Genomic DNA, 18864 nt, shown 5'->3' on the forward strand with positions numbered 1-18864 from the left:
AAATTCACTAAAATGTTTGGATAATAAAAAAAAATATTTTAAAAGGAGGAGGAAAAAGAGAAAACTGAGACCAAGTAGGGACTGCTTTAGGCAAGCACAAAAGTTTAATGTTAAAAATAATATATAAAATCACTAAGTCTAGGTTTAAAGTCATATGATTTTCCTGACAAATGACAAAAACTGTCTGCTTATTCTACTGATTACTGAGAGAGCTATATTAAAATAGTACCCTGTGATTGGAGAGTTTTCTATCTCTCCTTCTAGTGTTACCAGTTTTTGTCCTGTATATTTTGAAGCTATATCATTTTATTAGGTTTATACAATTTGAGAGGCTATAGCTTCCAAGAAAATCGAATTTTGTGTTTTTTCAAAACATCCCCTTTGAGGAATGGATTTGGCTTTCAACTCAGCCAAAATATAAGGATCCAGAAAGGTTTAAAGTAAAACTTTGGAAAGAGACAGGTCATTCAAACACTAACCAAGAGAAAACCACTGTAGCTATTTTCATACTAAACAAATTAAAAAGTTACTTTAATATGGCTTAAAAGATGGGTAAAAATTACCCCAAAATTAAGAATACCAAGAAAGTATGGGGAAATGGAAACTCTCATACTTTGTCTTAAGAATACAAACTGGTGGGGTGCCTGGCTGGCTCAGTTGGTTAAGCATCCAACTCTTGACTTCGGGTCAGGTCATGATCTCAGGGTCATGAGATCCAGCCCCACGCAAGGCTCCTTGCTCAGTGTGAAGTCTGCTTGAGATTCTCTCCCCCTCCCTTTGCTCCTCCCCCAAGTCGCATGTGCACACACATGTGCCCTCTCTCCCCCTCTAAAAAAAAAAAAAAAAAGAATACAAACTGGTACAAACTTTGAAAAAAAATATGAAGATAAATATCAACAACTTAATAAGTGTGTAAAGACTTGATTCACAATTCCACCTTTAAATATTTGTCCTATGGGAATTATGTGGGAAATGCACAAAGATCACTTCACATAATAGTGAAAAACTGGAATGTTTAAGATAAACTAAACGTTCAATAGCAGGAAACTGGTTACACAAATTAAAGCAGTTATATGATGGATCATGAAAAAAAATATCATACTGTAGAATAATCTAACTACTGGGAAATTCACAGTATTCCCAAACTACACATCAATGTGTATAACATCATTCCAATTTACTAAAAATAAAGGGTACAAGTGTTTATACACGTCTGTCTGGAAAGACATAAATGAAAATACTAACAGTTTCTGCATTTGAAGAAATATGGGTGAATTTAATCTTTGAGCACCTTCATATCTTTCAAGTTCTCTGAAATAAGTTTTTCAAGTTTTCTTAGTACTTTTTAAATTTAAATCAACAACAAAATAATGTAAATATAATTAGAAAAAAAGAATTAACTATTACATTTAGCTCTAGCCATGTGAAGTACTGGACCAGTACCACTTTTAATCTTCTTGTTTTTAAATACTAACAAATCTTGTTATTTGCTAACCCAGCCACCCCACTTCTCTCTACATGCTGAATCTTACATTCTGCACTATGTAATAGAATCAATGTTGTTTCTTACATAAAAAGCTAATTTCCAACAAAAGAATGTGCTTGCTATAGAACATGACAAAGTTAGCACAGACCACACTTCATCAAAAATGATTCTAATTAGTCACAGATGAAATGTTCTTAAACAATTTCTTACTGTGAAAGTTGTAGGTAAATCTTCATCTTCTGTAGGATCTATGTCAAACCAATGATCATTTGTATCTATTTCTTGTAAGCTTTTGTGAAATTCTAGCAGTCCTCCATTATATCTGCAAGGCATTTTAAAATAAGGTTAGTTTGAATGGGACTCCGTAACTAGACAGTTTACCAAGAAGACAATAAGCAACCCTTTTATTTTATTTTATTTTATTTATTTATTTTTTTGTGGTAAGTAGGGTGGTGATAACCTCTGGCATGCTATAGAAATACAAATGCTAGGACTCTCACCTGTGGTAGATTGGGATGAAATACAGGTGGAAGGGGAGGCAATAGATTATGTAGTAGCTCAAGCTTGAACAGTATGGGGGCCATGGTAATTAAAGGGATTGTAGAGTTGGTTGGCTTTTGTCTACTGTCTTGGAAGCCTTGAAGAAAGAGAATGATAGGCACAGGTCAGCCAACTGTTGACTCAGGGCACACCATGAAAGACAGAGGACTCTATGGCAGCATTTAAAAGGCTCTCATCTCCTGCAGCCATAAAGATAATCTGTACTGAAAATGAGGCCAGATTTAATCACAAGGTGAAACAAACTGCAAAAGAGACCAATGCACCTCCCTGCCAGGACTATTATCAACTTAGGACACTCTGTGAAAGCTAAAAGGTCTCTATGGTAACATTTAAAAAACCTTTACCAAGTCTAACCTTATAAGGGCAGATGGTGCAGAAAATGAGGCCCAGTATTTAATCACAAGGGTAGAACACCAGCAAAGACTAAAAGCACTGCCTCAGCAGGACTGTTATGCTAAAATCAGGGCTTTGATAGGGAACAAGTAGACCCTGAGATCTGACCTGCTCCGTTTCTGACCTGGGCCAGTTCATCTGTCCTTAGGCAACCTGGTGGTCCCCCGCTCCTGGGAGGTCACCATATTGATGCCGAACTTAGTGTGGACACCTGATCGGCATAGTGCACTACAGCCCAGAACTCCTGGGCTCAAGCAATCCTCCTGCCTCAGCCTCCAGAGTAGCTGGGACTACAGGTGCGCCATCACACCTGACAACCCTGAGATCTGAAACAGGGACATTTAAATGAAACCGCTCAATTGTCCTGAACCCTCTGGCTGACAAGGACCCCTTCTTTTGCTAGAGGGGTGCAGAATCCCTTTATTGACCAAGCCAAAATATCATCTAAGGTGCGTGTATCAAAAGATGATGCCCTTCCTTCTCAAGATCTTCTCCTATCTCTGCTCATTGCTCATAGACCAATAACTCTAGGATCAAGTATAAGCAGAGCCCAAGCAGGAAAACAGAATCTCTGCCCCTAAAGAAAAAGCTGATTCGCCACAAGAATTACAGAACTTGACAAGTATGTACTGGCAGAAACATATGTGGGAGTGAATCTTAAAAGAGTGCTGAACCAACACACAAAAACACAGCTGGATAGGGAAGTGTATGTTGACATGGGATGATTCCTCCATAGTTCAAGATTTACTTTCCTAGCAAGGACACCTGAGCCATCTAAGCCAACACGCTGCTGAGAAGGCTACTTCAAGCTTGGATCCAACAATGGCCTATAGTAATTAAGGTGGAGATGCTGGAAGTTTTTTGGCAGGGTATTGAAGAAAGCTCAGGGAGATAAGGTTGTTAGAATGGACTTCCTACACAAGACCAAAGAAGCCACCACTTGACAAGATTCCCTGGAAAAGCCCAGAGGACACTCCACCCATTGAAGCAGTTAAGAAATACACAGTGGAAAGGCACCAGTGTCTTTGAGCAGCTCAGTGGTGACTGTTCTCTGTAGGCCAGGGATGAAAGAAAATGATGCTGCCATGTGACTGGGCTTTCTCCTATCAATGATATGGAAAACGAATTCTCTCCAACGTCCAACAGTAAAGAGACTAAAGAGTAGTTCACACATCTGAGGGAAGGACAGCAGTATACATTCTTTGTCTTGTCTCACAGCTATGTGAATTCTCTCTACAATATAGACTCTTAAAGAGATTCTGACCATCCTGAAATTCTGCAAAACATCACACTGGCCCACTGTATTGTTGACATCATGCTAGTAAATGGGAAGCAGAAAGTCTTCTGGGTACCCTAGTGAAAAACAAGCATGCCAGAGGATAGAAGATAAACCTTACAAAAGAATCAGGTAACTTCCACAGAGGGGACTCTTTCAGGAATCCCATGGTTGTACCCAGCAGTAATCCTGCATAAGGACTGGCACAGCTGCCAAATTCATCTTTCAAGTCTCAGCCAGACAGGATTTCCTCAGGAAGACTTCTGATTCACAGAACTGGACTGGGTGTCCAGTGAAGACTAATTATTCACTGCATTTTCCTTCATAGCTCTTTATCACATTTCATTATTATTTGTATAACTCATTATTTGATTAAGGTCTATAACCTTCACTATACTGTTACATGAAGACAGGAACTGTCTATTTTGCAAACTATCATATCCCCAACACTTAGCACACATAGTCTCTAGAATATACTAAATTCTTAGCAAATAAAATTAATAAATTATGCTACACACAGCTAAGAATCTCCATATAGAAAGTAAATAGATAGTCCACATAGGTTTCCCTGTACAATTTCACTAAATGTGTAATCCCCAATATTTCCCAAACCCAGCATCTAGACCTTTTCAATGCTTTAGAAGCTCATTTATACCTTAAACATCTATTCCCACTGGTGATGGTACTTATAACTATAACCGTCATTTATTTAATACACCTAACATTTTTGTGTTCTGAGCACGTATTTAATCATCTGCAACATCCTTATAAGGTAGACACTATTATTAGTTCCATTTTACAGATAAGAAAAGATAAAGCTGAGTAACATTACATTTCTCAGGGTCATAGATGAGTACATGGCAGAAAATGTATTTAAACCCAGGTCTGTCAGACTCCAAAGCCTATGCTCCTCATGTCTTTGCTACACTGCCTTTTATTGCTATGACCGGTTAAGTTTGATACTTAATATTCTCAAATACATTAAAGAAATTATTATCTATAGGAACTGAGGTGAAGAACCACCAGTAGAGCACAAATGTCATGATACCTGGTATACTTTAAAAACTTTATCCCATTTTACAATGCTAAAAATTGAAAGGCAAGATCTGCCCGTTCATTAAAATCCTTACCTCTTCTGAGCACATCGAAGCAAACCACGTCCAAAATAAACTAAAGACATAAAGTTCTCACAAATTTCATTCTCTTGAATCACCATCTTCATCACTAGAAATTTATTCTCCGCTTCTGTGTAATCCTGTAGTAACACAAAACTAGGTTTGGCTGATATAAAAAGCATTTGTTTTTCTTTTACAAAAATTATTTTCCAAACTGGAGAAGTCAGAGCAGCTTTCATATTGATACAGTCATGGAGTCATTTATTAACATCTCTAATCCTAGCATCTCTGTTTGTGATTACACAGATAATGTACTCAGTGATTAAAATACTTATTTATAAAAGAACTTAAGATCTTCTATAGCCAACGTTTCAAAATGAACATTTAAGAGAATTTCTAAAATTGACCTCTTATTAAAATGAAGTCAGAGAGTGTGAAAGATTTACAATGGGCAAATAACACATGCTACATACCTCTTTCTTTCCTCTTTCAGTAAGTGCTACTCCATACAAAAACAGTAATGTCAAATAATAACCAATATTAATCTGATGTGCCTAAAAGAAAAAAAAATTAATTGGTTATTTAGACTAAGCTAGTTTTCAGTATACCAAGCTTAATATCCTAGGCCTATCAAAAAAAAAAAAAATGAGATCTTACCATTTGCAACAATGTGGATGGAACTAGAGGGTATTATGCTAAGCAAAATAAGTCAATTAGAGAAAGATAATCATATGATTTCACTCATATGTGGAATTTAAGAAACAAGACAGAGATCATAGGGGGAAGGGAGAGAAAAAGAAAAGACAAAATCAGAGAGGGAGACAAACCATAACAGACTCTTAACTATAAGAAACAAGCTGAGGGTTGTTGAATACGAGGTGGGTGGGGGGATGGGGTAACTGGGTGATGGGCATTTAGGGGGGCACCTGATGTAATGAGCACTGGGTGTTTTATGCAACTGATTTAACCACTGACCTCTACCTCTGAAACTAATAATACACTATATGTTAATTAATGGCATTAAAAAATATATCCTAGGCCTACTTAGTGATTATTAAAAATAGCAAAAATTATCATCATTATATTGTCAACCATCTAGTAAGAATAACAGCAAATACATTTTAGATGTATTTGACAATTCAACACTGAAGAAAAAGGATAGTTGATAATCTCAAAATAAACCATTAGTTTGATTAAAGAAAATGAAAGCCATTGGGATTTATTGTCTCCTTCCTCCTCCCACCCTCACATGCTACAAATGGCTAAGATCTCCATATAGATGTAGTAATGAATACAACTATATTCTAAGTCCTGTGAGTCCTTCTGAACATGGGGGTAGGTTTTGGAGACTTCAGACACAACACACACTGTATGAATGCCAACTTTCTGGTTTTGATAACATATATTGTTATGTAACATGTAACTATTGAGGGAAACTGAGTGAAGGGTATGGCAAGACCTCTTTGCACTTCTGTATTATACAGCTATATTTTTGCAACTTCTGTGCATCTAAAATTACCTCAAATAAAATGTTTAAAAATTATCCATGGAGAAAAATACTGTACATTCTGTTCATAAGCTCTCTACTAACTGAAAATCATAACCGTATCTGTTGTCACATTAACTTTTTACAAAAAGACTGTCCCATACTATAAACAAGAGTTTCTTCAGGTACACAGGGTTGATAAGCATCTACAGGATATGAGTCTTTTTCTTTACTGATCTAACTGTATTCTCTTACCTAGCATACTTCTCATGGCCAACAGTACACATTTATGAGGTAACTGGCTGGAGTTAGAAGTTTGGCTTCAAACTGATCTCAGTGGAAACAGACATGTGTGTTTGCTCTCAGTGAACCCATGTAACATCTAACTGGTTTCCATCTTAAAATTCCCATCTTTGCAGAGGTGGTAAAACGCAGTTCACAGAATAGACGCTAAGCCAAGACTACCTACATGGGTTTGTATCCTGACTCCACTATTTACTACCTGATGAATTAAGCACGTTGTTTAACCTCTATGCTTCAGTTTCAAATCTATAAAATGGGAATAATGAGGTGGGGTGCTTGTGAAGAGTAAATGAGCTAATCCTTACAAAAACTGTCTGTCATATAGCAAACACTAAATAAGTGTAAACTATTATTTTGTAACTTAAAAAAAACTCTCTTCATAAACAATATGACCGAGCCTTCGGCTCATACAACTCTAAAAAGAACACTCTGAGAACAGGATAAAATGTGGAATTGTAGTAATGCTACAAGTACAAGGTAAAGAACTCAGGAATTTAGAGATGTAAGCAGTACATTTCTAACCAATATGCTCTGCCCTTTCTTACCTCCCCCCCCCCACCAATAGCAGGGATTATTCCAAGTATTGGAACTAAATGGATATAGAGATATTACCGGCAACTGTCCCCCACCCTCACGCCACCTCCTACAACAAAGTTGCCCCACCTATCCTTGATAGCCTTGAGGAACAGGGAGAGCCATTTGCTCTGATTATGACAATTTCAATTCTGCTCAACAACGCTACCAAGAGAAGGATCTCCTCCATTCCTTATGTAAGACTCATCTTTGAAGTAATGCCCAAGTACGGTAGGCTAAGCAATCAGCATCTGTTAATGTTGATTTTATACTCATTTATTTTACTGCTTGGCAACCTGATCAGCGAGAGAAACAGTAGAGCTTCAGCATCCCAGAAGTTTTTGGGAATATTGGTTAATGCAAACTCCCTTTTGTTACCTCTTTTGACTCCATGTAGAACTCGTTTGGGGTGGTATATATCGCCACTTAGAACCCTCATCCTGAGAGTCCTAAACAAAGATGATTTCTCCACTTTCTTGTATGCCTTAGGGATTTGGTGTTTTTGGCTACCTTGGTTGGTACCTAGGTAGTCCTTTCTTGAAGATAACTCTAATCCATCTTCTATATGTGTGTGAAACTTAGTTTACTTTACAAATCCAAAGTATTCAAGAACTGATTTTTTCCTTTTACAGTCCTGTACTATTGGTTCTGATTTTTGATGCCAGGTTTATTTTTCCTCAGATTTTCTATTTATTTCTAAAGTATCATTTGATACTGAACATATAAATATATCTTGTCAATTTTATCTCGCATGAGTACTCATTAACAGATGATACAAGTTCCAATTTTTACAAATACAGAAATATCAGGAGTTGATTAATAACTAGGAGGAAAGGAAGGAGTCATTTCTGAAGTTTATAATTCTCCATTTCTAAATGGGAAAGCCCGTGCTTACTAGTTCAAGTTTCTCTTCATTTAAGATGAACAGTTTTATGGTAGGGAGGGGACTAGATTAGGCTCATTACAGAGATGCAGTCATAAAGTACAAGACATAGGAAGGAAACCAATTTATGCATACTTTTTCCCCAGAGGTAAAAGGAAAATACAAATTGGTCTATACCTTAAAACAAGGATTGTACCAGCTACGCTCTCACTGGAAAATGTTGTCCAAGTCCATTATTTCAAACTTTCAGAAGAAAACACTTACAGTATAATTAGTAGCCTGAATATTCCTAAGTGCTGCTTCCAGTTGTGTTATCAAGAAACGTAAAGTCAAAACAGGAACAATTTCCTCCCCATTCTGGCTGTTAGCTGCAACTTCTCTCTGTGGAAATAATTTGGTCAAAAATTTCTTTAAGTTAAAGCAAATACCTACATACATTTTTATTATACAAGTAATACATGCTAGTCGTAGAAAATCTGGAAATGATTTTTTAGAAAAATCCACACTACCAGGGTACCTGGGTGGCTTAGTCAATTGAGCAACCAACTTTTGATTTTGGCTCAGGTCATGATCTCAGGGTTGTGGGATAGAACTCCAAGTGAGGCTCCCCACTCAGCAGGAAGTCTGCTTCTCTTTCTCTCCCTTTCCCCCTCCCCGCTTTCTCTCTCTCTCTCCCCCAAATAAATAAATAATCTATACCATCCAGATACAATTGTTCTCTCATTTGTTTGTTTTTAAGTAGTCTGATAAATCTTCTTTGTAACTGTTTCCTCAAAACATTTAAAAGCACTCATGCCTGCCAAGAGTTGGCCACATCCACTCCTGCTTTAGAGGAAAGTGGTAATCCCAGTTTATTCTCATACCTTCTATTCTCTAAGCATGGCTAAAATCTTTCTTCCAACCCTGACCCTGCAAGAATGCTGACTTAATTCCAACACCAGGGCAAGGCATGATAAGCTACGATCTGATTGGAACGAAACTAATATAGGATTTTTTATATACCATACTTTGTTATTTACATGGATGAAATGAAAAGGAGGACTATGTCTTATCTTTGTGTCCATTTCTCAATGCCTTGTACCTACAAGTGCTTCGCTTAAATTCCATTATGTGTTTAACAATGTGTTATGTGTGTGGAAAGTTTAACCTACACTTAACATGGTTTTTAATATACAATACTTTCTTGTTTTTCTCCTAGATAACTACTTTATTTGTCTCCCAGCACTCAATTTATTGAACCTCTTCTCCATCAACATATATGTTCCCTAAAGTAATCCACTGCCATGTTTTTAAATAATGTCTACATATGGATAGTTTCCAAGTTTGTATTTCCATCTCAGAACTATCACTTGAATTCCAGACTCATTTATCCAACCAGTTACTCAATAGTATCTCTTGGATTTGAGTAAACATATAAAACATAACACTGAAGTTCCACCTCCTTTAGAACTAAAAATAAAAACCATTTTTTGAAAGCAACAGAAAGCTACCAAGGCATTGAAAACCTCTGGGGCCAACATTCAGAGAGAAGGAAAGCCTAGAGACATGAGACTGACTTTTAGAGCCACTTTTATCCTTAAGGCAACTCCCATTTTCAGCTGTGGCTGAGAGGCTGAGATGCTAGGCTGAGTTTTTAGCCAACTTACAAAGCTGGGGGGAAAAACAGAATGCATTACCTATCAAGGATAAGGGATCCTGGAAAACACTTCATCCTTTGGGTGGGGCCTTGAAGAAATATACCCTTAGAGTAAGAGTATCAGTTTTGTTTCCAGCTTGAATGCAAGTAGTTTATTTGGGAGGTGCAGAGAACAATCGTAGGGGAATAGAGGTGTGATACAGGGAAGGGAAAGCAGGCTTTAAATTAATGGGTATGTTATTTATTTATTTTTTTTTTTAAGAGAGAGAGGTGGGGGGAGAGGGAGAGAGAGAATCTTAAGCAGGCTCCATGCCCATTGTGGAGTCTGATACAGGGCTCGATTTCACAACCCTGAGATCATGACCTGAGCCAAAATCAAGAGTCAGACATTTAACTGACTGAGTCATCCAGGTACCCCAAAGGGTGTGTTATTAAGTTAGTTATCCACAATGGGAAGGCTGGGGTTAATACAACAGAGAAACTCAGTAAAACAGTGAAAAACACAAGCCTAGTATTATTCAACTCAAAGGGAGAGAAAACTGGGATATTTGCAGAACTCCCAAGGCTTATTGATTGAGTGGTGATGGGGTGATGCAGGAGTATTAATTCCCTGGGACTTCCGAACTGCCATGAGAAGTACAGCCTTCTGTAGTTCCAGAGAGGGGAAAAAAGCCTTAAGGCATAGAGATATAGACATTGAAAACTGGAAATTCTCCAGAGCATACTTTAAGAAGCCAAGGGTTATGTGCAGGAAACTGATAATATCTACTACAAAAGGTAAACCATAAATAGACCCTTATTTGCAGAACAGAAGCTTAGAATCCCCAGTCCCCAGTTGAATTAAGTGATCTGCCAGAAAAGCACATTACTAAGCAAAGACTTTGCTTAGTTTTTCAAGTACTTCTCAAAGGAAGGTTGCTCTAAACCAACTCAGGCAGCCACTGCAAGCAGCAGAATTCTCTATTATCCTTTAGATGACTATGGAATTAGTTTTCATGTTCATTCAAGCTTTGGGTTATTTCTGCCTTTTTAAGATTCTTACCAGGAATTTATCAACTTTACTGATCTTTAAAAAAAACAAGTTTTGGCTTTATTGACTTTCTCTATTTTACTTCCTTATTCTATTTCAATAGACTTAGATATCTTTACTACTTCCTTCTTTTGACTTTGTTTTTAATTTGCTATCCTTCCATTAATCTCCTAACTTTATGTTTAGATGATTGATATTCAAATTTGCTTCTTTTTCTAATATTTGCATTTCAAGCTATAAATATTCTTTGAAGCACATATTTTACTTATAACACAAGCTTTGATATATATTTTTTATTCAGTTCAAAAATTTACCTAATTTCTACTGTGATTTCTTTTTTTACTCACGGGTATACCTAGAGGTACATCTTAAGAACAATGATTTTTTAAATTTATCTTTCTGTATTGATTTCTAAATTAATTGTACAATGGTTAGAGAGCATGCTCTATATGTTGTGATTCTTTAAAATTTGATGAGACTTGCTTTGTGACTAGCACATGGTAAATTTTTGTAAATGTTCTGTGTGCACTTAAAAAGAATGTATATTCTGCCACTGTTGGGTGTAGTGTTTTGAGTTTGTATGTGTGTGTATGTGAATTAGATCGAGTTTGCTACAGTTCCACTAATTTTGTGTCCATGTTGTATCACTTATTAAAAGATCATGTTAAAATCTCCTACTGGAAAAAAATTAATTAATTAAAAAAATTTCCTACTGGGATTGTATATTTGTCCAATTCCCCTTTAGTATTATCGATTTTGTCATCTTCTGCAGAACAGTTCTGTATGCATTTGAGTCAACTTCTGGAATTTCTCTTCTACTTCCTAGACTTGTCCATAGAATCAAGAGCAAGTAATACAATCTTGCGGTTATGAGAGCTTCATAGTAAGTTTTAATATCTAAGTGGTAAATTCCCAGCCCTTCTCCCCTACACTTCTCTTTCATAATTTTCTTGGCTAGTCTTCCCTTTATTTCCCATCTAAACTTTAGGATTAGCTTTCAATAATAACAACCAAAAGAAACCCCTTTTGTCACTATTTGATATGTGGTATTTATAAATTTTAATTTAGGGAAAATGGCCAGCCTTATCACACTGTGTCTTCCTACATGTATTGCTTTCTATTTGGTCTTTTCTTTTTTTTTTTTTCTTTTTTTTCTTTTTTTTATTTAATGATTTTTTATTATATTATGTTAGTCACCATACAGTACATCCCCGGTTTGCGATGTAAAGTTCGATGATTCATTAGTTGTGTATAACACCCAGTGCACCATGCAATACATTGGTCTTTTCTTACCTTTATTAGAGTTTTAGAAATCTTCATTTACAGTTTCAATATAGAGTACTGATTTCTAAACTTAATGTGAAGAAAACCAGTGTGTAAATACTTGATAAAATCCAGACTCCAGACCTACCTCCAGAGATTTTGATTCTTTAGAACTAGGATGGGGTTCAGATAGTTTCATGTAGGAAAAACTTTGAGAAATACTAATTTGTATCTTGTATACTTTTTTGGTTGCTATAATTATTCTTCTTTCATTTTTACCTTCTAATTGGCTATTGTTTGCATATAGAAAGTCTACTGATTTCTATTTCCTGTTGTTGTTGTTTCTGGGTAATTTCCAAAAGTTAGGAGGGAAATAGTGGCATTATTCCACAGTTTCAAATCAGAATTCATACTGGCAAATTATCTCAGTTAAGGTTATAACTGTATGTAAAGTCTTTGGATATTTTTAGAGTTTGTTTGAATTTTTAATCATAATAGTATTAATTTGTTTCATGGAAATAATAATATATTCTTCCACAGAAAAGGCAACTGTGGCCTTTTCAAAACACCTATGGTGTTTTGTCCCCAATTAAAAGCTACAAAGATACGAGTAGAACATTTTCTTTAACTTTGAAAAACTCCATTCATTTAAGAACTGATACCCACCTTGTGCTGAAAGTTTCATAAATTATTATCTAAAAAAACTACTTCCAAGATACAAATCTACAATATATTCTCTAGAGTACTTATTTTACTCATAAATAAAAAGTTTTGGACATTGTTTTTATCTTACATTTTTTAAAATTTGTCAACATTTTACAAATTAGAAAACCAAAAGAATCCCCTGTCCTAGGGTGGCATGTCATGGGTTATTAGTGGAAGAAGAACACTAGACCTTATAGTCAACAGTGGCTTACTAGCTACTAACCCACATTCCCACCATTACTCTTGAAAGGTTAGCACCAAATAACTATTTAATAAAAGTCTACAGTCAAAGCTGACACCAGAGCCCTTCACAAAAAGTAAGATGGAGATTTCAAGACTTTAACTGCACTGTTGTGGGAAGGATGGAAGGAAGGAAGGAAAAGAGGGAAAGAGTCACTGTGAAATAATAAGAAATATATACATTGATATATGTTACTAGTTCCTGGTAATAGTTGGTCTTTGATCTTTGTTCCTGACACAGAGTTCCTAAATCCCTGGAATTTCTTGAGTGATAGGAGTATCTTTTGTTCTAATGAGGTGACTCTCAGTAGGCCCCTGGATGAAGGCTGGTCACCAGAAACACTAAGCCATAATTAGAAGCTTAGAGTTTTTAGCACTATCCCCCATTCCCAGAGAGGGAGGGGCTGGGCATTGAATTAATAATCGATCATGCTTATATGATGAAACCTCCATAAAAATCCTTCAAGTATGGGATTCATAGAACTTCCAACTTACTGAACACATCCACATGCCAGAGGAGTGGCATACCCCAACTCCACAGATACAGATACTCCCATACTTGGGACCCTTCCAGACTGCCCTATGAATCTCTTCATTTGGTTATTTTTTAAATCCTTTATCATAGCCTTTATTATATAATAAATTGATATATATTAAGTAAGTGTTTCCTGGAGCTCTGTGGCCCATACTAGCAAATTACTGAACCCAAGAAGGGGTCATGGGAACCCCAATCCATAGCCAGCTGGTCAGAAGTATTGGGGACAACCTAGGACTTGTGACTAGTGTCTGAAGTTGGAGCAGACTTGTGGAACTGAGCCCTTATCTTGTGGGATTTGATACTAACTCTAGGTAGACAGTATCAGAATTGAATTGACTTGTTGGATACCTAGTTAGTGTAGGAGAATTGGCTGATGTGGGAATAAATCCACACATCTAGTGTCAGAAGTGCTGTCAGTGTAGTAGTAGTGTGAGAGTAAAGGAACATAGTATGTTTTCCCTGGACAGTCATATACAAAGAGCTGTACTTCTACCCCAAAGAACAAATTATAATCTTACCTGCATAATTTGGAAGGAAAAATTTTCTTGTAAGAACTTCTTAATGTGAGGGACCACCCCTTTTGGTAGAGTATTAATTGCATTCAATAATTTCTTCACTTCTAATAGTAAGTTAACAGGGACAAGATCAGTAGGTGTGTCCTTTTCCTGTTTACCCTAGAAGAGAATATTTATTAAAAATGTACACAATTATACATTTTTGTATTACTCTAATATAAAGACCAGTAAAAATATTTAAAAAAGAACAAAGAGTGGGGAGCCTGGGTGGGTCAGTCAGTTAAGTGTACAACTCTTAATCTCAGCTCAGGTCTTGATCTCAAGGTTATGAGTTTAAAGTCCCACACTGGGCTCCATGCTGGGGGTAGAGCCTACTTAAAAAAAAAAAAAAAAGAACAAAGTGCCTTTATATACTATATGTAGATCACTGTGACAGAGCAATAGAAAATCCAAGTAAGAATATGACATTCTCGGTCGCCTGGGTGGCTCAGATGGTTAGATGTCTGTCTTCTGCTCAGGTCATGATATCCAGATCCTGGGATCAAGCTCAACATTAGGCTATCGGCTGGCTCAGTGGGGAGTCTGCTTCTCCCTCTCCCTCTGCTTTTCCCCCTGCTTGTGTGGTCTGTCTCTCTCTCTCAAATGAATAAATAAAATCTTTAAAAAAAAATTTCTTTAATTAAGAAAAAAAAAAAAAAAGAATAAGTCATTTTCTCTGCTCAAGAAACTTAAAACATAGCAGGAAATTTAAGACCAAAACTCAGGAAGCTTTAATATACAGAAGGCCAACATAAATTCATTTGGAAGTTATAAATTAAATACTCCAAAATAGGCATAATTACACCATTTTTAATAGGGTAGTGGGATGAGAAATATGTACAATTTAAGGCATAAATGTAAATTAGGCCTCAAAAAATGGTTGCCCATGAGAAATACATAGCATGCATTGAATTGATCTGCTTAAGGCATAAAAAATGCTGTTTAAAATATTACATAGATTATTCTACATAATAATATGAAAGCTAGATCTAAGAGTACTTTCTACGTATGTGACTGATGCTTTAGTTACTAAACACACAGCATACTGAAAATAAACAGAATTGTAATAGTTTAAATTATAAACAAAGTAGTAAAACAATGACTCTTAGTTCAGTCAGAGCTAAGTCATACTAAACTTGGGTCTACAGGAACTCATTTTTATGACTTAATAAGCCATCCTTAATGGCTAATCAATAGCTATATAGTCAAGTCCTGCTGGACTGTCTATTAACAGTAGTTGTGAAGAACGGGTGGGCAACAGAAATGGAAAAGCAACTGGAACACATGGATGATGGACTTCCTTCAAACCTTAACCAAGACACCACAGTTCCTACACCCTGTTTAAACTTTGGGAATATGAATATGTTGATGCTGACCTCTGAAAATCAGAAAAGACAGCTTCTTATTATGGAGGCCATGTGAAGCTTGAGTCACTGAAAATGCCCTGGGGGTGGGGAGAGGGTGACTCTTTGACCCTCAGTCAGGTCTAACAGACTGCAGTTACCCAGGAAAGTGACTAGGAATCAATAAAGTCCATGGTAGGACTATCTGCCAACTCTCCCCTTCTGGGTTTGAGTCTTAAATTAAGATTCCTCCAGCCCCATCAATACCCAACAAATAACCTTACATTTTATATTTCATTATATGAAAATTATACACAAAAATGTAGGAAAGTGTTAATAGTTTGATAAATCTAGGTAAAGGGTATATAAGTATTCATTGTATTATTCTTTCAACTTTTCTGTAGGTTTGAAATTTTTCAAAAAGTTACAAAAACAAAAAAGCTTCCACAATGTAACTGGACTAACCCTTCAAAAGAATTACCACTGTCAGTAGTGCATACATTCCAAACTAAAGGTCAGTTCTGCAGTCAAAAGTCACCACAAAATCATCTAATTACCAAACTGATACACAAGCAAGATTATGGCATGAATTAAAATTTTTAATAGAACATATTATAAGCTTAATGCTTATTAAATATTTTTATCTTATTATAAATACAATTTTTTGTTAAGTTGTATAAATACAATTTTTTTAAGCCAGTTATCAAAATATTTGATGCTCAATCCATTTCACAAAATTAATCTAGCCTCTAAACTAAATTCAGGTCAAAGTTTTCACCTCCTTTGACTTCTGTATTTCCAATTCTATATTCAGAAATGTATTTTCTGGATCTAATTCCCACTGGCTCAAGTGTACATCCCTATGTACATCTGTATATATTGTATTTTCTCTGCAACATTTTTTACAGTGATAACCTCACACAGGTGAATAATATGATTATTTTATGTTTATATATTTTCTCCTATAACTAGATAACCTTTATAAAATTTATTAACAGTGGACAGCAATAACCACATAAAACTATGTGTAAGGTTAAAATTACACTAAAAAAACCCAATAGGGGGCGCCTGGGTGGCTCAGTTGTTAAGCGTCTGCCTTTGGCTCAGGGCGTGATCCCGGTGTTATGGGATCGAGCCCCACATCAGGCTCCTCTGCTGGGAGCCTGCTTCTTCCTCTCCCACTCCCCCTGCTTGTGTTCCCTCTCTTGCTGGCTGTCTCTATCTCTGTCAAATGAATAAATAAAATCTTAAACAAACAAACAAAAAAACCCAAATAGCTCTTCGTCCATCCTTCATTAAATACAAGCACATGTGACATTCATATATGTGTGTGTATATATATTTTTTTAAGCTATCATGAAATATATTGTCATTGGCAATATAAACCTTATATTAATGTATGCTTTATTCTCTTTCATTTTGAACTGGAATATCTAAAGTAAAATGATAAAAACAGGAAAGAGAATTTCAAAACAACTCTGAAATTTCTTACTAAATAAAATTCTGTGTGTGTATGTTTGCATGTGCATAGTTTTCATTTTGTTTGGATTTTGCTTTTAAAAGACAAGTAAGGGATTTCTTAAAATTGTTGTGATGTTTCTGGGCAAGTCAATTCAATCACCTATGAGTTTTAACTTATAGTGAGAATTGGTGCTTATAATAATATTGAGACAGAAGTATCGATTATCAGAGATTTATTATGACCATAATTTTACTTATGAAGGAAAGTAGAGTCACCCCCAAATTCTTAACAGATAAGTAACCTGACTAGATTTAGAATTACATTATCACATATAATTACTCATTACTAATTAATTAACAATTAATGAAAATTAACTCTTCTCTTACCATTTGGTCAGTAGGCTTTTCTACTTTATTCTTGATTTCCTCCTTAGTCTGCTCCTCCACAGTTGGATCCCTACTTTAAATGAAAAAGAAAGGTATATTCAGAGTATCTCCTTACAAAGAACACAATTAAATTGTAGTAGTAAAGAATCTAACAAGTGAATTTGTCTGAAAGTTCAAAAGTGTAAACAATGTATAGCAAGACTGATAATAGTGGTAGGTGTCACACCTTTAGGGACTCACGTTAAAGAAAAAAAAGTATGCTCTGCCCTTATTGCCCTTACTGGATGGCGGTAAACAGAACTGAAAGCTGATATAAAAAAACTTTTCTTGAACAGAAATACAATATGCCATGGGGCGCCTGGGTGGCACGGCGGTTGGGCGTCTGCCTTCGGCTCAGGGCGTGATCCCGGCGTTATGGAATCGAGCCCCACATCAGGCTCCTCCGCTGGGAGCCTGCTTCTTCCTCTCCCACTCCCCCTGCTTGTGTTCCCTCTCTCGCTGGCTGTCTCTATCTCTGTCGAATAAATGAATAAAATCTTTAAAAAAAAAAATACAATATGCCAAAATCATGGGAAAAAATTAACTTTGTAGCACTGTTTCAATGTAAAGAAAAAAGGGTCTTAAAAAGGCTGATGTTTTGTGCGTGTACATGTGTATGCGTTTATGAAGATAATGAAGGTTTGGAAAGGATCTATCTTATGCAGGTACTTTTATTTGTTTCAGGTTCCTGGCCTTACAGTTATCCAGTTTTCCAAAATGATTTTTTTAAAATTGACAGAGAATATCATATTTAAAAATTATTTTTGTGAAAAGGAATAACTTGACAAGTATTGCTTCTGACACTGGCTTGAAATGTGAACATATGCAGCGTTACATACAGAACTGAAAAAACTATTTATAAAATTGCTTTTGCCTACATAGAGAACCATGACATAGGGCCCATAACATAAGAACCATAACATAGGATCATATAGGATTTATATGATCTTAATTCTATAAACTAGCAGAGAAAAAACTAAGAAACATCAATGGATTTACTCTGCACTGTATTTTACAAAAATTATCCTATCTTACTTCACATTTATGTATTCATTTCCTAGACAATCATTTATCACCCACTATGCGCCTACCGACTTTGTCAGTGGAAACTGGGACATATAAATAGTACAGTATTATCCACGTAGTGAAAGTTTCAACAGAAGATGATTTATACACACAAACAATATTTCACAAGATGGTTCTCAGTGCTCATAAAATGTCATGGCAAAAAAATCCTCTTAACTGTCTTTTCATCCACTTCTAAGTGCCACTCCAAAGAGGAACACAAGGAACTTTCTTGTGTTGTCAAGGAATGAAAAATACTGCAGCAGTATTCTGAAGCCTCAGGTTTGTGGAAGAGTACAAAAAGTTCTCAAATGTATATCCTTCTTGCTAACTCTATTTCATGATCATTCACTCCTCAACCCAACAGTTCTCAGTCTCAGATGCACATTAAAATCACCTGTGAAGCTTCTGAACCATCCAGATGTCCAAACCCTACTTTAGAGCTTCTTATTCAAGTGTGGAACGTGGGCTGCTATAATATTCACCATAGTTTCTAACAAATTTTGATATGTAATCTTAACTAATCC

The 18864-nt window shown here is 36.0% G+C and overlaps 1 protein-coding gene and 1 non-coding gene across 18 annotated transcripts in view; both read right to left on the reverse strand.

Moving 5' to 3' along the window:
• DZIP3 (DAZ interacting zinc finger protein 3) overlaps positions 1–18864 on the reverse strand; it is a 100624-nt gene that overhangs the window by 64481 nt on the left and 17279 nt on the right. For 10 of the 17 annotated variants that reach the window (XM_045785247.2, XM_045785245.2, XM_087861638.1 and 7 more), the window contains 6 exons: positions 17234–17306; positions 14007–14162; positions 8341–8457; positions 5305–5385; positions 4847–4971; positions 1697–1808 (listed from right to left, as the gene is read on the reverse strand). In XM_045785247.2, the coding sequence (XP_045641203.1) occupies positions 1697–1808; positions 4847–4971; positions 5305–5385; positions 8341–8457; positions 14007–14162; positions 17234–17306 (664 nt within the window). Of the gene's footprint in view, positions 1–1696; positions 1809–4846; positions 4972–5304; positions 5386–8340; positions 8458–14006; positions 14163–17233; positions 17307–18864 lie in introns of those variants that run through there. The other 7 variants (XM_045785253.1, XM_045785252.2, XM_045785248.2 and 4 more) reach the window with 2 other exon arrangements.
• LOC148110246 (signal recognition particle RNA) lies at positions 2465–2755 on the reverse strand. Its single transcript, XR_015724310.1, has one exon.

Source organism: Ursus americanus, chromosome 4 (genome assembly GCF_024610735.1).
Source record: "Ursus americanus isolate L20-20 chromosome 4, mUrsAme1.1.p, whole genome shotgun sequence".
Taxonomy (NCBI): Eukaryota; Metazoa; Chordata; class Mammalia; order Carnivora; family Ursidae; genus Ursus; species Ursus americanus.